This window comes from Buteo buteo, chromosome 10 (assembly GCF_964188355.1).
Source record: "Buteo buteo chromosome 10, bButBut1.hap1.1, whole genome shotgun sequence".
Classification (NCBI taxonomy): domain Eukaryota; kingdom Metazoa; phylum Chordata; class Aves; order Accipitriformes; family Accipitridae; genus Buteo; species Buteo buteo.
The window spans coordinates 6,702,532-6,726,174 of record NC_134180.1 but is presented as its reverse complement, the minus strand read 5'-3'; the positions used below and the strand labels follow the sequence as shown (position 1 = coordinate 6,726,174).

The 23,643-nt window shown below is 58.6% G+C and overlaps 1 protein-coding gene across 2 annotated transcripts; it reads left to right on the top strand.

Moving 5' to 3' along the window:
• The first annotated feature begins 8,753 nt into the window (after nucleotides 1-8,753).
• Nucleotides 8,754-23,201, top strand: OLFML2B (olfactomedin like 2B). 2 transcript variants are annotated; one of them, XM_075038368.1, is made up of 8 exons: nucleotides 8,754-9,091; nucleotides 10,152-10,415; nucleotides 13,919-14,026; nucleotides 17,705-17,872; nucleotides 19,652-19,880; nucleotides 20,914-21,480; nucleotides 21,973-22,149; nucleotides 22,476-23,201. In XM_075038368.1, the coding sequence occupies exons 1-8, from the start codon at nucleotides 8,942-8,944 to the stop codon at nucleotides 23,075-23,077; spliced, it is 2,265 nt and encodes a 754-aa protein (XP_074894469.1). In that variant the 5' UTR covers nucleotides 8,754-8,941; the 3' UTR covers nucleotides 23,078-23,201. The 2 variants fall into 2 exon arrangements, with proteins under 2 accessions (XP_074894469.1, XP_074894468.1); XM_075038367.1 differs by having other exon boundaries at nucleotides 8,755-9,091; nucleotides 20,911-21,480.
• The last annotated feature ends 442 nt before the right edge of the window (nucleotides 23,202-23,643 follow it).

The window sequence follows — 23,643 nt, the reverse complement described above, 5'->3', positions numbered from 1 at the left end:
GGACAGCCACGCTTTTGAGCATCATATTCAGCTCTGGAGACCTAGGCATGCTCGCCCCTCCTGAGATTCACCTCTGAAGTAGCTCCATGAGTCACTGTGGCCTTGCACCTCTCTGGGAAACACAAGGCAGGTGCAGCAATATCTCATGTCCTTGTCATCTGAACAGATGGTGGCTCATCCATGGTAAGCCAGCAAAACCCAGACCTGCTGAGATGGTTTGGATAAGTCATTTCCAAGCAGCGGCTCACGGAGGCTGCAGGGATGCTGCTCTGCACCTGCCAGCCCTGCAGAGCTCAGGAACACGTGCTGCATGGCCTCCAGGCACCAGTGATTTATTAATGGCCTTAAAATGCAGTAACACCACTCAGGAGCGGAGCAGATCCTCACACTACCTCCCCACGCTCTGTCTGTCAGCAGCTGCCACAGCTTAGGGGTCAGGAGACCTGCATCACATCCCTGCCTTGAATTCCCTGGATACCTTTCAGCAGGTCATGGCTTCCTTGGCCTTGGGCAGCTCTTGAGTTGACTCAGGCTATTCGTGCTGTGCCCAGCAGCTCCCCAGACAGCTCATGATAGGCATTCTTGTCTGAAGAGGGACATGTTGTCGTCTGGGTCTGGGCTGTGTGGATGGGAGTGGACAGAACACGCTGGGGGGGGCACCACTTGGGTCCATGCGATAGCAGAGTTGTTGGTGAACAGAAAGGGTTGGAGGGCAGCTGTGAGGATGTCTCCACCTCTGGGCTAGTGGCCAGGCAATGGCAGAGATTGGGGTGAGTGAAGTTATGGAGAGGAGGCTGTAGCACACACATTGCCTCATGTTTAGGCTGGAAGGGAACACCAGATCTAAGGTGAGGGAAGTTGGATTGGCGGGAGCAATGGGCATTTTGGGCATGTCTCTGTATACAGGCAGTAGGTTGTGTCTCCAGATGTTTTGTTATAGACTCACTGGAGTGTTGATGACATGGCCTTCTGGAGGTCCCTTGTCGGGGATGTCCTCTTGGAGCAGGACTGGCACCAGCACTAATAAAGCACCTTTCTGTTCCCTGCAGGGCCCCACAGTGCTGGTCATGTCCTTGGGCTCTCCTGCTCTCCTTTTGTGCCCTGAGGCTTCTGTATCCAGGGGTCTTATGTGCTGGCCTTGCAGTTCACACCTGAGATAAGAGGTCCATCCTCATGCCCAAACATCTCCTGTAGGGCGAGCTCTCTCCAAGGGGGAAGATGTGCCAGGGTAGCGTAGCCCCTGGGATGCTTGGCCATGGGGACATCTGCGGTGGAGCTCCCTGCTGTGCATGGGGTGGGTGCTTTGGCAGCTTCCCTCTCCCAGAGTGGGCCTTTCGGAGACCCCTCTGCCATTTGCAGTGGGACCAGAAGTCGACAGAGGTCCCCTGGCTGTGGGAGACCCAGCCACTCACACGAGCAGTGCCTAGTTTGGCTCCCGTAGCAGACATTGGGACAGAACTTTTGCCTTTCTGAAATGCAGCCCTTGGGCTGGTGAACCACCTGGCAGCGTGCCGACCTGGCAGGAAGCTCTCGCTGGATGCCAGAGAGCTGCCTCAGTCCCGTGGGCACCAGCGGTTTCCTCCCAACCACGTGGTGATGGCCCTCGGCACTTCCTTCATCAACAAAGCCCTTGGCAGGTTTGGTGGCTCCTGCCGGGGCAGCTGAGGTCCCGGGCACAGCATTTAGTGAGAAGGGACCATGAGGGTGGGACGTACCCTGCAGGAGATGTTGCTCCTCGGTGCGCACCATCGTTCTCCGACCGTGGAGACTGAGAGCCGGGTTTCTCTTCCCAGACTCGAGGACAACGCTGTTGGGGTGTAGAGCAGCAGTGTTGGTGAGGATATAGGGGAGAAGGCTGAGCACGCAGTCAAGGTGGTGGAATGAGAAGCTGGTGGGATGGAGGTGTCTTCCCAAATGTCCCTTACGTCCTCCATGAGCCCGCAGGATCCTCAGCGAGGCGTGGGCACTGTCTGCGGTGGAGCGAGCTCCTTTTGTTATTCCAGGACAAACAGGGAGCGTGTCAGGACAGGTTTGGTGATACTGGGGCTGGTTTGGTGATGCTGGGGCTGGTTCCATCTCCAGACATCCTGCCAGGGACACCTCACCGGCGGGCGCTGCTGGCACGTAGTGGCTAGAGAGACTTGCCCCAGCACATCCACCCTACCATTTCAATCACCTTCCCTGAATGCTGCAGATAGGGCTGATGCTCACTGCTCGCTGCTTGACGAGCTGAGCTTTGTAATTAGTTGCAACAGGACCTGCCAACACTCCTTGTGACCCAGACCTCTGCCAGGGAGAGGTCATACCTTTATCAGCCCTTGCTAATCCCTATTTTCTCCTCACCTTTTCCTCTTGACTGTGCCCACATCTCTCTGACACGTGATGCGTGACTCTCGGCAGCGACATGATTGCTGCAAGACAAAGGTCGGCCTTTGCGGTGTTTAGCAGAGCACCGGTATGTGAGCTGTGGCCCAACCACAGTGTCCTGGACAACACGAAAGCGCTGCTTGGAGCAGGACAGGCAGTCCATCCCGGACCTTACCCATGCTCGCTTTGCCGGCATTGCCAAATGCCGACCACCAGCAGCTTCTGCAGGAGCTGGCCAGGGTGTGAAACCTCTGCCCAGGTTTCCCTGCACAGCCCAGGTCCCCTGACCACTCAGGTTCACGGTTCGGCTCAGGAGAGAGCAGAGCAGGGTATTAACGAGAGGGACATCCCAAGGCGGGAGCCAGAGCAGCTGGGAATTGTGCAGGAGAGCCAGGCTGGTTTCCCTGGAGCCAAAACAACTGAAGCCAACCAGTCCTCAGAGACTCACTTTTGTCCGAGTTGGAGGTTTCCCCAGGAAATTCTAGTGGGGTTTTCTGTCTGGGAGATTGAAACAGAAGGTTTTGCCTCCTTACTTCGCCCAGGTGTGAGCAGTACCATACCCTCCCCAAGGCCCTCCTTCCCCTGTGGACCCCGCTTGTCCCCAGCCCGTCTTTGCAGGGTGCAGCTGGGTCAGCCGGGGAGGGGGTCCAGGGGAGGTGAGAAAGTGTCAGTGCAAGATGCTACACTCAGGGCTGCGCGGAGAGATTGCTGACCTTCTGCACCAGCTTGTTAGATGATGTTTTTTTTCTAAAAACGCCTATTTTGTGTTTTCAGCTGAAAGTTCATCTCTAGAGGGGCTGCTTTTTGTGACCATGCCAGGTTTTCGTGACAGCTTGTGCGATGCACGTGGGCGCAGACGGGTCCTCATGGAGTCCCCGTGTGAAGGGTGGTGTGAGCACGTGCGTGTGGCACCTGGGGATGCTGCTGCTGGGGTGAACCCACTGCGCATCCCTTCCCGTCACAGCATCCCACCAAAGCGTAGGATGTGCAGACATGAAAGGGGCAAGGGGGGACATGCTCATCCTCCTGAAATGGCCCAGAAGCCAAGGGGCGGCTCATATCCGTGTGTGTTTGGGTACTGACGGAGCGGCCACGGCAGTGTGTGGGTGTGCTGGAAGCGTGCCGATGCGGCAGGGCATTGGCATTGGCTAAGTGGCCTCAAAACCCAGGGATGGTCTTGCGCAGCCCCAGGCAACAGAGAGGGCATGTTGTGCTGTGATGTGCATGCTCAAGGGGATTTATATTTTGAAACACAGCGAGGTGGAACCTCTCCTTGATCACAGGGGCTCAGCCAGGTTTAATTACCGTGTGTGGTGGGGATGGGTACAAAGAGCTGGCATCTCAGGAAGGCAGGATGTGTATAGCTGCACCCCTGTGCTGCGGAAGGTGGCACTGCGTATGAGCTGGGGGTCAGGGGGATGGACACTCCCCTCTGTTACCCTCTGGCTTTTTTTGTCACCTTTTGTCTTGCTCAAAGCTGGGTTCCTAGCCAGACCTGTTTTCCCGGCCGTGCCACACATGGGGTAACCACAGGGCAGGGGGATCCCATGGATGAAGAGCAGGGCTGCAGGGTCTCCCAGGCTGCCGTGGCAGCCGTACTGCCTGCGCCCCACAGGCACCAATGCCAGCACAGGACAGGCACCCACAGTGTGCAGAAAACCCTAGACAGGTCCAAAAAGTCTCTGACACCGATGGGAAACTACCAGGCCACAGGGTCTGGCACTGCATGGTGAATGGGAATAGGAAGCCATGAATTTCAGCATAATATAAGGCAAAACTTGCATGAAGTCTCACTTTTCTTGCACTACAGTAGCCTGTCCTGAGCTTTGTACTTATTGCCTACGCAGCTCAGCTTGGCACAAGTTCTCCTAAACCCAGCTTTAAGCTGCTCTCATAAGCCCTTACCAAGTTGAACAGACCTGCCTAGGAAAGCCTGGGACTTATCCCAGCCAGCTAGCCCATCTGACACAGCACAACTCTCCTGGCCTGCTCCAGGTCTTAAAAAACACCCTTTTAAAGTTTTATTGTTATTATTTTTAAGACATATTTTTAAATTTGTCTCCTCTTCTGGCTGGGACAGACCTCCTCTGTCTGCCTGGGGCTTTCTGAAGGAGAGATGCTGATAGATCAGGTTTGATGCAGGCGTGCCTCTCGCAGGTGACATGGGTTGGACGGCCTCAGAAAAACATGATTTCCAAGGCATGTGCCTGTTCACCGATGTTTGACTCACAGGCGTAAACACAAGTGTCACTGTTGAGGTCAGTAGGGAAATCTCTCAAATTGCTGTGCTACTCAGGGTCACGTCACGCGCTTTCCCGTCTAGCCTATTTGCTCCATGAGATGGATTTCCTCCTTCAGCGGATGGAGGTAGGAGGGAGCTCCCCTCACCCTGGGCACCTGCGGCAAACCTGTGCGGTGGAGCTGACGCATGAGGGACTGTCACCCCTTGCTGCGGCCCCTCGCCAGGCTGTGTGGCCTCCCGCTGTCCGACCATGAGCCGTCCCCAGATCAGTGGCATCTGTTGAGTCCACCTCTCGCTTCAAATGCTCAGGTATCTCTCTGCTGGCCCTTGGCAGGTACAGAAGCATTGCCTTCATGAGCCCTTGGCTGCTGTTGGCAGCAGGCACAGAGATGTAGAGCCCAGGGACATGATGGCATCCTCCACCAGCCTCTTTCTATGTATGACCTCTAGAAGGCACAGCTGGACTAGCTTATAGTGCCTTGCAAAAATTCAGCATGGGAATGCTAATAAGGAGACCTGCCTCTTGCAGCTTTGGTCTCTCTCAACAGGATGTGGTGCTGGCACCCAAGGCCAGGGGACCAAAGCCACAGGAGCTGGGGCCACAGGGAGGTGCTGGGAAGAGCTACAGCACGTACCAGGAGTGTGCGAGGATCAACCACAACCTCTAGCTCACCTTGCTCACCTCCGGGCCAGACAACAAGGAAGATGACGTGTCCCGCTGAGGATGCTAGGTATCCCTCAGCTTTTGGCCCTACGTTAGCTGGGGTGTGTCCTGCACAGGTGTGTGTCCTTGTCACCCTCACCACTGATACAAGACTGGCAGGAGCGGCTGACATGCCAGACGGTCGTGCTGCCATCCAGAGACAGGCTGGAGAAATGGGCTGGCAGGGGCCTCACGCAGTTCAACACAGGGGACTGCAAAGCCCTGCACCTGGGGAGCAACAACCCCCCCACCCCAGTACAGGCTGGGGGCCACCCAGCTGGAAAACAGCTTGGCAGAAAATACCCCGAGAGGGCTGGCGGACACCAAGTTGAACGTGAGCCGGCAACGCGCCCTGGCAGCAAAGGTGGCTGACGGTGTCCTGGCCTGTATTAGGGGGAATGCTGCCAGCAGGTTGAGGGAGGTGATCCTTCCCCTCTGCTCAGCACTGGCGAGACCACACCTGGGGTGCTGTGTCCAGTTTGGGGCTGCCCAGTACAAGAGAGACATGGACATACTGGAGAGAGTCCGGCGCAGGACCACCGCGATGGTGAAGGGACCGCAGCATCTCTCCCGCAGGGAAAGACCGGGCGAACTGGGACTCTTCAGCCCGGCGAGGGTCTCGGGCAGGCTCAGCGCTGGCTCTCTGCCCCCCAGTACGAAGCATTTTAATTGCAAAGAATTTTACGGGGCTGCGGTGCCACGCGGTGGTGCTGCGCCCCCGCCGAGCGGGGCTGCGGCCGCCGGTGGGCACAGACCGGCGGCCCCGACCGGGACCACCCGCCCGGGGTCACCCCCCAACCCGCCCTTGGGCACGGAGCATCCCCCGGGGAGCGGTACCCGGGCGAGGGGAGCCCCCCGCCGCCCCAGAACCGGGGGTGACGGCGGTTGTCCTCAAAGGGCGCGATGGGTGCGCTGCCTCCCTCCGTCCTGCCGAGCTCCGGCATCCCCCAAAACCGAGAAGAAGGACTCCCTAGATCGAGCATGGGGGCAGCCCAGACCGTAAACCTCCCACCACCCTATCCGTGGCTTGACTTGACCCATCATGCCACCATGCCCTCGCTGCTAGTGCCTGGCACAAAGCGCTGCCCAGACCTCACGGAGGCTCGGATCAGCACACAAGGGCATGATTTCCATGGGGGCTGGGGGGGACAGGTTTTTTGCACCCACAGCTCCAGGCGCAGAGATGCTCCGTTGCCTGTCATGGGGCTATTAGATTCCCTTTTTCCCAGACCTGGTGATGTTTTCATTTGGGGCCCTTGAAGAAATAACCATCGACCTGCTTCCTTGGGCAGCCGTGGCTTTGCACGAGACCAGTCACACAGCGTGGGGTCAGGCGTAAAGACACTGGGGCCTCATGCTGGGGCCAGGGTCTGGGCCAGCCTGCTTCAGCAAGACAGAAAAAACAGGGCCACGCTTGCTTGCTCCGCTGTCCTCCTCTGTCTGTGGGTTTGTCTTGTTTTTTTCTTGGAGGGGGAATGAATGTTGAGACTTCAGAGATGACCACAGTGAACCCAAAGTGCCCGTTGCTGTCTCCTCTTGCCCCCAAAGGACAGGCTTAAACTTGTCTTTAACCCAAGCTAAACACCACCAGAAAGGCTTTACTTCCCCTTATAAAGAAAAGAAATCAACACGGGATGACAGTAATATGTGAAACCCTTTCTTTTCGTTTTGAAACACTGTGGTTGATTTGTTTTCCTTCTTTTTTCCAGCCTTTGAACGCGACCATTAGGAAAAGGCTTAAAAGGTTTAGGTGCTGCCTGCCGTGGGACCTCTCAGGGCTGCTCTCAGCTGCTAGCCCTGACAGTGACCCTCCTGCTTGGGGGTCCAGCTCTCTGAGCCAGCTGAGATCTCCCGGAGGCCCCCCAGGACGTGAGCTGGGGGATGAGAAGCCCCAGTCTTTCAGCCTCAGGGCAGTCTGTGCTGACAGATGGAGTAGCTGCCCCCCCCCCCCGGGGAAGCTCAGCTGTTGTCAGCACTGAGCGGTGGAAATGGAAGTGAAGAAGCTGGTGCCCGAGGGACATTTTATCCTTGAGAGAGGCTGCTTAGGGGAGGCTTTTAAAAATGCCTTTCCCATTCTACCGCTCTCCAGTTGCCCAAAGGTCGGCTGGCCTTGTCCTCCCATCCTCCCTGGCTGCTTTCCCTCCGCTCAGCCTTGCTGCAGGGACCCGCGCGTCCCTGCCCCCTTCTCCACAAGCTTTGTTTCCCAGGGAGGCCGGAGGAGAGGGGGGGCACGGTGCCATGCCACACGAAGCCTGCGGTCCTGGCCCTGGAGTCAGCAGCTTCTGCTGTCCCCCGTGCCACAGCCGCTTCCTCTCTCGCAGAAAAATGTTTTCTTTGTGTCTGGCAGTTCCATCCCTGCAGTCTGTCTCTGGGAGAGAGCAATGGGACCGGAGAGCCAGATTCCCCCCCCCCTAGGCTGCAGGCACCAGGTTTGGGGTGGTTTTGGGACACATGCGTGTTAAAGGACTAGGGGTGCTTTTCTCTGGTGCAAAGCCTTGCTTCAGCGAGAGCTTCGAGTGGCCTCTTGTCCCACCCACTGTGCGTGTGGCTTCTCCCTCTGACCCGGGGGCAGGTTTTGAGGCAAATGGGAGCCTCTGCCGTACCTGGGGCGTGGTGCTGGTGTGTGTTGGATTGCTATCGGTACGTTACAAGGGAATCTTAGGTTTCATCATGAACGAGCGAGGCCCAGACAACATCACCGCGGCGCAGACACCTACGCAGCAGAGGATGCTGCGCCTGTGCTTTCCCCGGGAACAGCGCGTCCAGGACGTTTCCGTTTGGCAGGAGGCGCAGAAGGATGCAGGACTGCCAGAGCACGGCCGCTTCCCCATGGCGTCAGCCTAAATTTCAGCAAGCGCGCGGGGATCGGCGGCCGTGGCTAGGAGCCCGTCTCCGAAACACGAACCGCTTGCGTGACCCCAGCGCACGCAGCGTTACCGGAGAGCCGCAGGCCTGGCGGGCTGTGCCGCGCCATCGGGACGGCTTCCACGTGGAGGACGAGAGCCAGGCCACTGGTGGAGGTGGAAAAAGAGCCAGGCGGGCTCTAAGGATGGCTTTCCATCCGCCACCAGCTCCCTGGCAAACCGCAGGGGTGGGATGCTCAGCTTGGCTTGGTGCGAGCAGGCGGTGTGGGTATTTTGGGGGGAAGACGGGTTGCACCCCTCCAGGCAAGCCCCACGTGTGGGACCTCACCACGACCTGCTTCGGGCGGACGATGCCCAAAATCCCCGTGTCGTTCCCCCCCGGGAACGGGGGGGGGGGTGGGTGGGGGGGTCTCTCTCTCTCCATTTCCCACGGAGGCAGCTTGAACACCGGTCCCACGCCGGGCTGGGGGCCGGTTGCGGGGACCCCCCCCCCCCGCCGCAGGTGGGAAGCACCGCCCGGGGCGGCCCCGGTCGGGTCCCGCCCCGCTCCGTTCCGCCCCGTTCCGCCCCGCCCGGGGGCCCGTCCCGCCGCGGAAGGAGGGAGGGAGAACCGGGAGGGAGGGAGAACCGGGGCGGGAGCCCGGCCCGGCTCCGCCCGCGCCCACCGCGCCGCACCTGAGCGAGCAGCGGCGGCTCCGCGCCGGCCCCGCTCCCGGTCCCGGTCCCGGTCCCGTTCCCGGTCCCGCTCCCCTCCGCCGCCCGCCCATGGCTCGGCCGCTGCCGCTGCTGCTCTGCCTGGCCGCGCTGGGCGCCGGTTGCCGGGCAGGGTCCCCCCCCAACCCCACCGGTACGGCCGGGCCCTCCGCCGAGCCGCTGCAGGACGAAGCGGATAACCAGGAGAACATCCTCTCCCAGGTACCTGCTGGGGGGGTGGGGGGGCACCTTGGGGTGGGTGCTGAGTACCCGCGGCGTGGGGCTGGGCAGTGCCGGGGGGATGCTGGGGCGCAGGATGCTGGGGCGCAGGATGCTGGACGTAGGCGCTCGGCGGTGCTGGGGGATGCTGTGCGCTCGCCCAGCGCTTGTCGAGGTGCTGGGGGATGCTGTGCGCTCGCCCAGCGCTCAGCGAGGTGCTGGGGGAGTGCGGCTGCAGGGAGTTTTATCGCCCGGGGTGCGGTGAGCTAAGTCCCCGAAACCCCACGGCGAGCAGTTCCCAGCCTCCATCCTCCTGTTTCTCTGGGGGGGGACTGGGAAATCGGGGAGCTCCTTGGTGGAGCCTCTTTGTGTGCAGAGGGGAGGGATCCAGGCTCTTTCCCCGCCAGCGGGATGCGGTGGAGGTTTCTGTTAGATTTGGCCGATCAGACCGTGCGCTATTATCTGCCCTCGGAAATGGCTAACGCGGAGACTATTGGAAACATACCGTCAAAGTTATTTTCGTGCTTGCGCTTTCAGAAGTGCTGTCTGCAAATCTCCGTAAAGGAAATTCCTGGCGTTGTATGGGGCTAATCAGAAATACTGCTTCGCCACCGGGTTATGCTGCTTATAGGGTGGCTTTCGGTCACCCTTCCAGTGCACCCTTACCCTGTTTGCCCACATAAAAATAGCTTGCTCGGGGTAGCAGGTGACTTATTGGGTCTACCGGACACAGAGCATTAAAAGACAGCAGGATGGGGTTCGTGTTTAAAATACTCATATTTAAAATTCAAAGCCGCTAGGTCCATTTTATGCAAAGTGGAATAAAAAATAGCCTGTTGGAAGAAGCCAGCTTTTATTCCCCTTGTAGGTAAGGATCAGAAAGCTCTGCGCTCTCTAGAAAGCTTCTCGGTCAGCAGATTTCAGAAGAGCCGGCCGGTTTCCTCGAGGTTCAGGGTGTCCAAAATGTCCTTGTTTAGAACTGTCCAAAGTTCAGGGTGTCCTTGTCACTTGCCGGGCAAGCAGAGGACGAGAAGTTTGCTAACTGCCGGTGACCTGTGCTCAGCTGTTAGGTGACTACGACAAGGTGAAGGCGGTGTCCGAAGGCTCCGACTGTCGGTGCAAATGCCTGGTCAGACCCCTTGGCCGCGGTGCCTGCCAAAGGATTAATGAAGGCGCTTTCAAAGCAGAGGATTTTTACACGGTGGAAACCATCACGTCGGGACCCAGCTGCAAGTGTGCGTGCGTGGCCCCCCCCTCGGCGCTCAATCCTTGCGAGGGGGACTTCAGGCTGAAGAAGCTGCGGGAGGCGGAGAGCAGCGACCTGAAGGTAGGAGAGCAGCTTCAATTCGGGACTCTCTTGGGAAGGGCAGATCTTCTGAAGCCTTTTGTTTCAAAGTTGTCCCAAAAAACTTTTTGCCTAAACTTTTTCGCTAACAACATCTCCTAGTTACTTTTATATCTGCATGTGCGATACAAAAATCAAGCTCAGCTTAAGGGATTGATTCGAGTAGCTGCAGTCGATGATTCACTCGATTCATCCCGTGCTGCCTGGGGTCCACCGTGGCTGCCTGCACTGGAAGGCCAGGAGGGACTGGGCTGCTCCCTGCCCTTTGTCCAGCTCTAAGTGTCCCCAGGAGGCAGCTCTTGCTCCACTTAGCAGCTGCCAAGTCTTTTCCCATCACCGAGAAGGGCTCCCGAGGCCCCACGCAAAAAGCTGTTTTGGCTTCCATGGGCCGAAAGCTGCTGATGCGTCAGTGTGAGGGTGTGTTACACAGCTGGCTGATGGCAGGATGGGTTTTGTTGTTTTAAACACTGACGCTTCTGTACTATTTAGCATTTTATCTCTTTAGTAGTATGTACCTGTTTCCCAAATGTGACGGCGTTTGTTCTGAGTACTCCTGACTTTTACTGGATGCTTACTCCAGCAGCTGGCAGCACACCCTCCTGAGTTTCCCAGTTTGTTACCTGCGTCGGGCAGCAGAAATCCTCTCCAAAGGGCCACTGGCTTGGTCCAGCCCTGGGAAGTCCCCAGAGTAGAAGGCTGAGTGCTCGTGGCACTCGTGTGGGTGGTGATGGGACGTACCCTGGGGCAGCACTGCTAGTCCCAGCTCAGGTGGGAAGGCAGGCGGTGTGCAGGCTGCTGCGGGGCAGCCGGCCGCCGGGGCCACCGCGATGGGTTTGTTCTAATTAATTTGGAGCTCAAGGATGTGTTTCATCTTGTCCGACTGCAGACAGTTAGCAGCTTCTTGTCCAAGCTCCCTTGCAGCTAGGGAAGATAAACAGGCACAGGCAGACAATCCATCATTGCAGGGAAGGAGGAGTCCCGGTCCGGAGTAGTTTGGTGGTCCCTCGTCTGCAGGACGAGCCAAGATGTCCAACTTGGCCTTAGATGAGGAGCTGTGAGCTCTCTGCGGTTAGGGGAGAGGACACCCTCCGAGGTGACAGAGCCACCCCTGTAGTCCCTTGCCTGGAGGCAGGCAGAACTCCTCCACCAGCAGCTCCCACCTCTCTCCCTGTCCTCTCCAGAGCCGGTCAGCCTCCAGGAGGAGCAGAGCGGCACGGCTAGCTGCGCCCTTGGCTCCGGCTGCCTCTTCCCACCGGGGAGCTGCTCACAGCCAGCTGTGGTGTGAAAGCTTGTCCTCTAGGAACTGGCCCAGGCTCCCCCGCTCATTTCGCAAGGATCCGCGGCCAAATGATTTCACAAGGTTTATCCAAATATACACACGTGGGGTTTTTTCTTTGCTGCGAAAGTCAAACCCCAGGAGCTGTGAAAACAGGCTTGCTTTGTCGCCGAGCGCAGAGCCCCTCCTGCAGTCGGGCTAGCTGGGGACAGCCGCCTCTCGTAGGAGAAGCTGGGAGGCAGGAGAGGACACGGCTCCCGTTCTTCTGTGACTCATGAGAAGCAGCTCCCACGCTCATCAGCTGTGGGGGGGGGCCGGGAGGGACGGGCCAGGCCACTTCATTGCTCCTAACAGCCCCAGGGGTTTTTCTCTCCTTGTTGGTCTGAGGAGCATCGTTCTTGCCCGGTCCAGCAGCGGGAAGCATGTAGAGTCGTGCTTTATGTCTCTTGTGTTTTACTAGGCTTTCTTATGCTCTGACTCAAAAGCCCTAGGTACTCCACATGTGTGAGAGCCGTGGGAAGTTCCCCAAAATGAGAGCCCTCCCTTACAACGGGCAGGCTGGAAGATGCGTCCCCGAGGGAACGGCGAGCAAGGGAGTAGATAAGCCCGGGCAGCAGGAACGTACTCCCCCGGGGCACCCCCTCTCAGCTGAATGGCTGCACTGGGCATCCCAGCTGAAGGTTTCAGTCCCATCTGTGCCTTTAATAAGGTCCTATGGGAATTCGTGGACCATCAGACCAGCGAGAGCCAAAGTCAGCAGTGGGTGAAGGGAAGGGAACAGTGAGATGGCATGTGCATCAGTATGGTCTTTCAGGGAGGGTCAGCTTGGTGCTGGCAGGGGGTAGCTAAATCTAAGATCTATTTTTGTGAAATCACAGCACGCCGCTCTTCTGCTTGTAGGCACAGCGTACGTTTTGGGGGTCTTGGGTGCAGAGTCTGTGCAAGGAGTCTGTGTTCAGGAAGATTTGGAAGGTGGTTAATAAAGTCTGCAACCTTTGTGCATTGATGGAAATTATCCAGCCTGGAGGGAAAGCGCATGTCTCCAGTGGCTGTCTGGCAGGTTGTGTGCATTGTATCGGTCGTCTCCGTCCAGTTCTTGGTGGAAAGTGGATGCATAGCCATAAAACAGTCCTTGTCTCTTAATGCTGCCATTTTATCTGGCCCAAAAAATCTTTCCTTTGCTGTCAGCTCCACAGGGAGACTGCAGAGGCCAGGGTGGAAACTCAGAGTGCTGCCAGTGGTGCTGCCTGTACTTCTCCCATGTTTATGGAGCTCTGTCGACCAGTTTGTAGCTGCTGGGAGAAAATGTCACTGCCTCGTAGTAATTCCCATGCATTGAAAATACTTCTCAGCCGTCGGGGCTGTAAGGTCTGCAGCACCACGCTGGACACGTGGGGACACGTGGGACTGGAAGGAGCAGGCGCGTGGGGGAGCTGAGGCAGGGAATGGCCCGGGAGCCCTTCTCACCAGTTTGTGCCTTGCTCAGCGCTGTCCTCTGCGGAGTGAGCACCAGAAACCGTACGAAATGCAGAACGAGGGTATTGCTGTCTGGATCCCCAGGATCGGTGAGCAAGGGCTGGTGCTGGGCAGGATGCAGGGACACGATCCTTCCCGCTGCGGGAAGGGGGTGAGTTAAATACAGGGTGTCTCTGAAACGGGTGGTTGAAGGAGAAGGCAGCATCCCTCTGATAAAGTTGTTCTCCAAGGAAGCAAACTCTTACCAGGCTGGCACTGAATTTCAGTTGCTTCACTCTTGCATTTGTGAACATTTTACAATTTTTTAACAAGTTTCTTCTTGTTCCAGGAAAAAAAAGCACAGGATGGCCTGAACTCAGAGTCTGATCTCAAACTCACTTTTATTTGAGCTGCCGTTCTCTTGTTGCCTCTTTTGCTGCCAGTCACGTCACTGGTGGAGTAGCTAAGCCTCTGGGCTTGTGAGCCTAGAGCTGACAAGGAAGGCAGTGCTTCTCCTTGCTCTGCTTACTAATCCCCAGAACCCAAAACAGGCTCCTGAACCCCTGAAGCTCTGCACGCTGTGCTCCTGACTGCAGCAGCAATGTGGCAGGGCCGTGTAAGGAAAAACTTGCTTTTTAATCAACTTCTTGCACTCAGAAGCGTGCATTGCCCTTGACTTTTTGGCTGTAGAAACCACGCAGGGTCCTTTACAGTAAGTGCCTCTGACTGACGGTGTGCTCCCTTTGCCTTGCAGCTGTCCTCCATCGTCGAGATGCTGGAAAGTGCCTTTTATGGCTTAGACCTTCTGAAGCTGCACTCGGTCACAACCAAGCTGGTGGGTCGGGTGGAAAAGCTGGAGGAGGTAAGATGAGTCCTGCTCTCCTTCGAGGTTGTTGTCTTCGGTGGGACTTGCCTCGAGTCAAGTTCTTGGTGCCTTTGGTGCATTCAGAGCCTTGCTCCTTTCGGAAGAAATGTTAATTAACTATTATTTGGCTGAAACTGAACTAGACCAGACTAGACTGTCCAAACTAGACCAGACTAGACTCTTCACCGTTCCTCATGGGCAGAGCCCACCGCATCACCACCCCGCCAGCCTCCCCTGACCTTCTCCAGTTCCCTCCATCCCTTGTGGCCCAAACTGGCTGTGGGATCCCAGCCGTGGCCTCACCAGGACCAGCATTTCCTTGGGGTCAGAAGGGCTTGCTTGTTTTTCCTCTTCTCAGTTCTACGTCTGTGCTGGTGTGAGAGTTGCTCTCAACTGGATGCTTTTGTGCTGTTTGATGTGGGGGCGAGAGGTTGAAGGCTGGTGCTGGGGTACACGCACCACGACTGCTGGTAGCCGAGGAGGTCAGATTCCTTAAGGACTGAGTTACATCTTGGCCTGCATTAAAGAAGAGCTGAACCCTCAGCACTGCTAAAAAGGTAGATGAAGTACCTTCCATTTTTTTCAGAGCAGACTTCCAGTGAAATCATTTTCACTTCCATACAGTTTAATATCGCTTTGGCTAGCACAACGTAGGGTTTGCAGTTTGTTAAGCTGCGCTCAGCTATGTAGCAACAGGTTGCCAGATTAAATACTGGAGTTTTCTCCCGTGGTCCATATCTGGGACAGTAATTCCACATTCTTGTCAGAGTGGAGCAGTACCGTTTGTCTGCAGCCAGGAGCCGAGAGGCGATGATTTATAAAGCCAAAATTCCACTTGCAAAGTGTTTCGGGAAGGCACGGCATGCTCTGTCCCGGGGTCAGGAAGGAGACAGCCGAGAGGAACACACTTGCCTGGGGGACTCTGGCTTTCCAAGCACGGTGTTTGACCCAAAAGGGGGATAAGGGGTTTTGAGGTCTAAAAATAACAAAGAACCAGTATTTTTGTTTGTAATCCCACCCTCCTCCTGTGGTTTAGTGTATTCTCCAAGTTGTTGCTTGGGTTTGCTGCTGAGTCTTTGCTAATTAGGGGAGAGGAGCGAGTGAAGCGGGAGCCGTGCTGCCGGCCCTGTGTTGTGCATCCCCGCTGGGGACCTTTGCCACTGGGCCACTGGTAGCCACAGGTCTAGTGGAGAGCCCTGTCCCACGGCACGGTGAGCTGGGCTCGCCCAGAGCAGGGGATGCTGCCGTGAATACAAAGGGCCCCATCGGGACCGATCGATGATCTACTGCTATTTAACATCCACAGTTGCTGGATTAGGGATGATGGAGGGGACAACCCTTTTCTGGTATCGTTTATGGATCTGTGGTCCACGAATTTGTCTCACCCTGAAACTAGTTGACTGAAAATGGTGCTGTTAGACATTGTCACCTTTAAACGGATCGGGCCAGAGTGACACAGCCCATCAGGTCAGTGAGTGGGGAGCGCAGGTTCCTCAAAGACCTCGCTGATGGTCGAGTCGGAGGCTAAGGTAAGGTGAGCGTTAGGAGTTTGGGTATTGACAAATGACACAGGTGATTTCTTCGTGTGTGGCTATCGCTGCACTCTTCTTCGGTACCAAAGTGGCCCTGTCTACCAGCCTGCTCCTGCACAGGGGGTTCAGTGTGAGCGGTGCTGGTGGCATTTGTCCATCTGGGCACGTCGGGGTGACCTTGCAGCGTGGCTGCTCTGCTCGCAGCCCGTCGCAGGGAGGCAGATGGGCAGAAGTAGTCTGGTCTGGCTGAAGTGGTTTGGCCAGAGATGGAGCGGTGAAGGTGTAGGAGGGGGGAGAAGGTGTAGGAGGGGGGAATTCACAGATTTGGGTCTTTAATTTCCCAGAAGCAGGGCTGTAGGATCATGTAACAAGCAGCTGAAGCTGCCCGCAGGCAGTCGGACGGGATGAAGGACAGGAGGGGTCTGGGTTAGATGGAGATTCCCCAGTGCCGCTGGGGAAGGGCAGGGCAGAGCTGGTGCAGGCAGCAGGTGTGAAACTTTTCCTGCTGCTGGCTTAGCACGCAAATGCCTGTTGAGAGGAGGATCGCACCCTGCATCGGCCGCAGGATCCGATACAACAGACAGCTGAGATGCTGAACAAGAGCCTGGCGTGGCTTCAAAGCATCGGCCTCCCAAGCCGGTGCGCTTTTGGCAGCTGCTCCCCGGTGAAGCAGCTGAGCGGCCTCAAGCAGCATCACAGGCCAGGCTTTGGTGGTGCCTCCCCACTCAAGGGGAGGCAGTTTTTATCCCTAAGCATGTCATAAAGCCAAACATTACACACAATAAGTGATAAGGGCACAAGGCTGTCGGAATCAGTCATCCTCCCAAAAGGAGGATTGTGGCGAAGCTGCTTCTGCTCCTGCGCCGCTTCTAGGAGAGCGTCACGACATCTTCTGTTCCTTTTCTTACTACAGCAAAATGCTTGGTGGAAAGTCCCTGCGTTACTGGAGTCAGCCTCAAAATTGCATGAGAAATCTGTAACTCACAATTCCTGGGAAAAGACTGGGAATTCAGTTGCCCATGGGGTGGGTTGGGGGTTAACCGAGCTCAGGATGATATTTTTGCAGAGATGAGAAGGTATTGCGAGTTGTTTCCAGTATAACAAGGTATTTGACACAAACGGTGCCGGTAAGGGGAAGGAACCCCCGAATACTTGGTCCTCCTCTAAGCGAGGCAGCTTCTCTGCTTTGTCTTTAGCTTGCAGCTGTCGCATCAGCTGGCGATTTTCAGGTCGCAGATGGAGGTCACGGTGGGTTTTAGGAGAAATTAATGGCAGGACAGATTGAAAACGAAGGATCGGGGGGAACCGCCCCCAGTCTCTCTGCAAAAACGCTTTGGTTGATGTGGCACCTATTCAAAGCAGTTGCCATTGAAGATGAGAAAGACCAAGGAGCGATAAGCAGAGACTGCAACAACCCCTTGGATATAAGGTGTGCCTATGGTTGTGGGGGCTGAGAAGGGCAAAGGAGTTTGCCTGCCCTGGGGTGCCCAGTGAGTCGCAGCCAGCCCCAGCTCCCTCCTGCTCCCAGGACGGCTCTCTGAGGGTCACTGGCTCTCTTCCTCTCCCCAAATTCTCCCTCTCTTCTGTGGAAGCAGAGGGTGGTGGGGAGGAGCGGTCCTCGAGTGCCAGCGCTGCGTGGCCGGGCAGCGGGGCAGGACGGGGAGAACAGAAACCAGACAAGTGGGACGCCAGCCTCGAGGACTTGCCTCGGGGGTCAGGCAGGCAGCGGCCAGCCAGGATGGGACCCTGCTAGGAAAGGGGGGTTAATAAATGGGAGATGAACTCGCTGCCATAAGCAAAGGACGCGAGGCTGGGACTTCAGGTGTTTTAGCTTGTCTTTTCCTTCTACGAACCGGTGGGCATGGCTGAAGATGGGTGTTGAAGAACCTCAGGGCCACCCTCCCCCTCCATGGGGCCCTGTGCAAAGAGTGGATCTGGGATGTGCACACCAGGGATGGGGTTTCTGGATCCCACTGGGGTCAGGGCCACCTTCTTAGCAGCTGAAGTGCCGGCTCCATGGAGAAGCCCAGCTGTGAGCGCAGGATGGGAGCACAGAGCTCGCTGGCTCCTGGGCTGTGACGTGGGGGCCGTGGAGCATCCCTTGTCTTCGCGTGGGGTAAAGTCTCCTCTCTTGCTTTTCTAGGGCATGTCTGGGAACTTCATGCAGGAAGGCCACGAGACAGGAGCCAACGTGGAGGAAGGCTTGCACCGCAGGGACAGGGAGAACTGCTCCAGCCTCATCACCAACAGCCTTGCCGACATCGAGAGCTCGCTGCAGCGGGACGCCGAGGCTGCCTACACACACGCAGAGGTACGACCGCCCAAGCGGGTTGCACGGCTCGAGCTCGCTGCCGCCCTGCAAACCAGCCCAGAGGGTGTCTCCTGGATGTGGCCCCCGGCAGGCCACCAGCCCGGGGTTATTTTCTTCTCGGCTTGGCCGACCCCGTTTCCGTGCCTCCAGCTCCAGCCTGCTTCTCTCGGCGCAGACCAGCTGCCGCCGGGATGTAGGAGGGAACAGGAGCAGGCGGCTGCTCCCTGGGCCTCCCCCCCTTCCCGTGGGGTTGTTGGTTTTCGAGGTCAGCGGCGGCCGTGCTGCTCGGAAAGAGTGATGTCATTGCGGGGCCGGCTGGGAAGCGCTGGGAAACTCGGAGCCTTTGATTAGCAGGGCTTGGGGGCTCGGCGGAGGGACAGGCTGTCGCCCTCCCTCCTGGGCAATTACCCCTCTCCAGCCAGCCCATGCGCCGGGTGGGCTGCGGGCAGAGGCTTGGGCATCCCGCTGGCTCCGGTACTGCGGGGGTCCCTGCAGGGTCTGCCCGGCGTGGGGATGTCCTCTGCCTAGGGTAGAGGTTTCTGTGGAGCCCCAGAGAGGGGTGCCTTGGGAAAAGGCCTGCCCAGAGTGTCCTGACCCCCTTGCTGCTTCGGTGATGCTGCTCTGATCCATGCTGGCTGGTTCCTGGAGCATCCTGCCTTCACCGCAGGGTCCCCTCTACAGGGCAAAAGGAGGTGTCGGGGAGGGGGGGGAGCAGTTGCCACATCATTTCCAGCTCCGAACAGAGGTGCTCAGCTCCTGGGGGTGAGGACAGCCTGCGCATGGCCCCCCCTGACACGAAGAGCAGGCGTTGGCGGGTCCTACGCAGGGGTGGGAGCCCTGGTGGGGAGAAGGGTGGGCTCCCACGCACGCACTGTGGGTCGGCGGGTGGGCAAATGGCACCAACCGTTGATGTGCCAGCGCGCTCTGCTCCAGGGAGAGCTGTGCCACAGGACAGAGGGTCTCCGGCAGCGTTCCCAGCCCCTCTCTCCTGCTCCCCGGGCCGTAACCTGAGCAGGGGCTCCGCTGCCCGCTGGAGAGGAGCCAGCCCCGGCCAGGCAGGAGAGCGAAGTGCAGGGCTTTTATTACCCTGAGTGACCTCATTTCCCACTGTTCCCCTTTTCTCGCTGTTAATTGCGGCAGGGCTGCAAAGGAACCCTGGGCCTGTCTTCTCAGCCAAATGGGCACGGCTTCAACCTTCGGGCTGTCTTTCCGATTTCCTTTAATGAGATGAAATCCTTCAGGCATGAGCTGCGGCAGCTGGTGGCTGCCTCAGCACGGGGTTCCCGGTCCCTGCCCCTGCCCTGGGGGGGGTTCCCGGTCCTGCTGGGAATATGCCTTCAGCCTCTCTGCTCTCCCAAAGCTTGATGCACATTGCGTGCTCTTTACGGATCAGCTGCCGGCAGCGGTCCCTGGCGTGCAAGGGGTTGTCTGGTGAGTGGACGTGAGAGTGGTTTGCGGTGAGGGATGTGCCCTGCTCGTGCCACCCTGGGGTCCCCCCACTCTGCCCACTCGTCCTGCATCCCTCAGCCTGTGCCTTATGGAGCCCCGAGTCCTGGGTCTGCAGAGTGGCACCAAGGTCAGGCAGAGGCAACGCCGCTCTGCCACCCCCGCTGTCTCCTGGAGTGTTTCCCACAGCAGAAGGGACGGAGAGGGACCCTGAGAAAGGAGGGAGGACAGAGTCTCCTACCCACCGCTCGGCTGGCCAGCCTGAAAATGCCCGGTCCCCCAAAATGCGGCTGCCCTGACTCATCCCCTAACAGCCTCCTGCGTCTCTTCCAGGGCAAATACGAAGAAAGATTCCTGAAAGATGAAACCATCTCCCAGCAGATCAACTCCGTCGAGTCCCTCCCGGAGCTGCACCTCTCTCCGGAGGACGAGAAGCCCAAGCAGCTCTTGCAAAGGAAGCTGCACGTGAGGAGCCGGCCACCTTCCAAGGCCACCATCGTCCGAGGGGTCACCTACTACAAAGCCCAGTCCACCGAGTCGGAGAACGACATCGAGGAGCAGCGTGAGTTGGGTTTGCAGCCGTGTCCGGCGGGATGGCTGGCTGCATCCCTTAGCAAAGCCAGCGCCTGCCCCCGAGTCCTGCCTTGCCCCCCGGGAACCTGTAGGCAACGCTTGTGGGGTCACCGTGGAGAAGAGGGTTTGGAGGCAGGAGGCGGTGGGACGGTTGGTACCACACCGCTGGGAGCAGCGAGGCGGCATCCAGCCTTTGAGCCCCGCGCAGGGGAGCAGGGTGGCGGTGTTATTCCATGGAGAAATCCCTGGTAGCTAAGGAAATAGGTCACTGCTACAGTTTAAAACACCCGGCGCCAACACCTTTCCAGAAAGTAAATGCAAGTTTATTAATTACATACGTTAGTCCTGCAGATCCACCTGCCCGATGGCATCCCGGGAGGTTTGTGCGGTGGTCGGGGTGGTGGGAGGCAGCTCAGAGCTGTCGCTGGCTGCCCCACAGCTCAGCAGGGGGCTGCTCGTGGCTCCGAGCCCCCAGGGACCCACAGCACCGGCAAACAAGGCAAGAGCCCTTTCTCTGCAAAGCCGGCTCGGCGGCCAGGTTGGCCAGCACAACCGTGCGTGGGCTCGTGACATCCCGGAGGTGAGGAGGAGCAAAGGGCACCCGTGGTGGCCGGGGAGCCCACGTGGACCCTGTGCCCTGGGTGAGGCACCCACTTTGGCAGCCTGGGGTTAGGGCGGGTGGGATGTGGCTGGGCGCTGCAGCTGTGTCTCCATCCTGCCCCGTCTTTGGGAGCCGGCAGGACTGAATTTCTCTCCGTCACCTCCCCCTCTGCCCGGCCTGGGGTGGTGGACGTGGCTGTGACGGGGTCTGGCTGACCTCTTAACGTGGGCACCGTCAGCCCCTGCGGTTCACCCAGCCCACCTCCAGCTGGCAATTAAGAGGGAAACCAGGTGGATTTAGGACAAGGCAGCCTGGAGAAGCGGGCAGCGGAGCCGGAGCGGTGGGGCAAGCGCGGAAGGGCCGCGGGGGACCTGCTGCCGCTCGCTGTGGGGCTGACGCCCGTGCCTGTGTTTGGCAGCAGACGAGCTGTTCAGCGGGGACAACACGGTGGACCTGCTGATTGAGGACCAGCTCCTGAGGCCCAGCAGCAGGGTGGGGGACGGCGTGAGGAAGCCCTCCCCGGTGGGATGGCCGCCCTCCCCGGTGGGATGGCCGCCCACCCCCGGGAGCGACCCCACCACCCCGCCGGCCGCCGACACTGCCGCCACGGCCACGGCGCCCTTGTCCCCTGCCACGTCCACAGGGCCCACGCCGGATCCCACCGCTGCGAGCCGGCTGACCCCCACCCCGGAGACCACGACTGCCCCGGCGGGGCTGGCAGAGGAGGAGACCCCGCAGCTACCGGCAGCCTTGGCCGGCACAGTGGTGGCCACGGCCACGGAGACCCTGCCCACAGCCGCCACCGCTGTCCCCAGCCCTGCCGTGGCCACCACCGCCGGGGCCTCGAGGGATGTGGGGACGAGCCCTGCCCCGGAGACCAGCCCAGGAGCTTGGGGAGAGGTGGGCACCCCCGCAACGCCAGTCAGCCCCACCATCCCCGCCACCCCGAAGCAGGCCCTGGAGGAGGAGGACATCAGGAACATCATCGGTGAGTGCCTGCAGGTCCTGCGCCGATCCAGCTGTGCGCGTGGGGGCTGGCTCTTGCCTACAGTGTGTCCTGCTAAGCGCAGCACACCTGGATTTGGTCACAGGCGGGAGGTGTCATGGAGGTGGTGGCTGGACAGCACTTTACTGGGGTGCCAGGTTTACTTGCTTGTTAACTCTGGAACCTACTGTAGTGTCCTCCCAGTTTGAGGGGCTGGGCAGGGCAGAAAGAGGCCTCCCTGGAGATGGATCTGAGACAGGCAGCAGCCTCAGCAGGGGCACGGACGTGGCTGAGGCTGTGGGGAGCTCTTTGCAGAATCTGGCCAGCACTGGTGGGCCTCGTGAGGCTGAGCCCAGGCTCAGGCGGCGGGGGTACCTGCTGGGTGGGCAAGGGGCTGGAGGACGGGGGGCGTGAGGCCCGTAGACCCCAGCAGGAGCAGGGAGAGTGTGGCCGCCTTGCCTCAAGCCTCGTGAGCCTTTTTCTCTGCCCACGCAGGGCGCTGCAAGGACACGCTGTCCACCATCTCGGGCCCCACCACCCAGAACACCTATGGGCGCAACGAGGGGGCCTGGATGAAGGACCCCCTGGCCCGGGAGGAGCGGATCTACGTCACCAACTACTACTACGGGAACACGCTGGTGGAGTTCAGGAACCTCGACAACTTCAAGCAAGGTGGGCTTGCACCATCCCTGATACTGTGCCGGCCACCGCTCGGCTGGTCCATGTAGCATCCCTGTTCCCCGGGATGCTGCACCATGGGGGGATGCTCTGCCTGGGGACCCTCCCCTCTTGGGCGCCAGTACCTGGTGTGTAGAGTTCAGAGCACGGGGCAGGTCAGGATGCCTGTGGTGGCTCTGGACTTGCTTGTCACCGTGCCAGGCTGCGGCTGGTGGCTGGGGAGGGAGCACGGGCAGAGGGTGCTGGGGGCTGCTGCGGCAGGGCCACCAACCCCAAAGCGATGGGAGGGTCATCCCCAGCAAAGCGTCTCTGCCCCGTAGGTCGCTGGAGCAACTCCTACAAGCTCCCGTACAGCTGGATCGGGACAGGGCACGTTGTCTACAACGGCTCCTTCTACTACAACCGGGCTTTCACGCGCAACATCATCAAATACGACCTGAAGCAGCGGTACGTGGCCGCCTGGGCCATGCTGCATGACGTGGCTTATGAGGAGTCCACCCCGTGGCGGTGGCGAGGCCACTCGGACGTGGACTTCGCTGTGGATGAGAACGGCCTGTGGGTCATCTACCCGGCCATCAACTACGAGGGCTTCAACCAAGAGGTGATTGTGCTGAGCAAGCTGAACGCGGCCGACCTCAGCACCCAGAAGGAGACCACGTGGCGGACGGGACTGCGGAAGAACTTCTACGGGAACTGCTTTGTCATCTGCGGGGTGCTGTACGCGGTCGACAGCTACAACAAGAGGAACGCCAACATCTCCTACGCCTTTGACACGCACACCAACACGCAGATCATCCCCCGGCTGCTCTTTGAGAACGAGTACGCCTACACCACGCAGATAGACTATAACCCCAAGGACCGCCTGCTCTACGCCTGGGACAATGGGCACCAAGTCACCTACCACGTCATCTTTGCCTACTGAGACCCCCCCCCGCCACAGTGGGGCACTGCGAGCCAGGGGCCACCAGCACCTTTTTATTATTATTTTTATTGTTATTATTGTTATTTTGTACAAATCAAAGAGTAAATGATGGTTTTTGTTTCAAGCTGGTTTTTTTTTTTTTTTTTTTTTTATGGTGGATTGTAGATCGATCCCCAGGCCAGAACTATCCCCTTTGTCTTTGTTGTAACCTTGCTTCTGCTTTTCCTTCCCACGGCGAGGAGCTCTCCCTTTTGGGAGGGCAGACCCAGCTCTCCTGCCCGGGGAGGAGGAGGTGGCCCAGACATGGTCCTCCTGATGAGGTTTGGTTTTTTTTTTTTCAGCTAAAGATGATTAGCAAGAGACCCAGAGCCAGTGCAAAGCTGGCCTTTCTGCTGCAGGCACCAGGTCCCAGCGGGACGCTGATGTCTGCTTGTCCTGGTGGAGGACACGCGTGTCCTGTGGGAACGTCCCATCCCTCGGGTTCATCTTCCCAGCTGACGGCCAGCAGGCCCTTTGGAGATCCTGCTGTACAACGGGGCTGTGAGTGCAGCTCCAGCAGCCCCTGG

What these genes read in the sequence shown, in the direction of transcription:
- OLFML2B (XM_075038367.1), top strand. Translation starts at nt 8,942, where the DNA reads ATGGCTCGGCCGCTGCCGCTGCTGCTCTGCCTGGCCGCGCTGGGCGCC. An exon ending in CTGCCTACACACACGCAGAG is followed by an intron (nt 17,873 to 19,651) that starts GTACGACCGCCC and finishes CGTCTCTTCCAG; the next exon opens with GGCAAATACGAAGAAAGATT. An exon ending in CCTCGACAACTTCAAGCAAG is followed by an intron (nt 22,150 to 22,475) that starts GTGGGCTTGCAC and finishes TCTGCCCCGTAG; the next exon opens with GTCGCTGGAGCAACTCCTAC.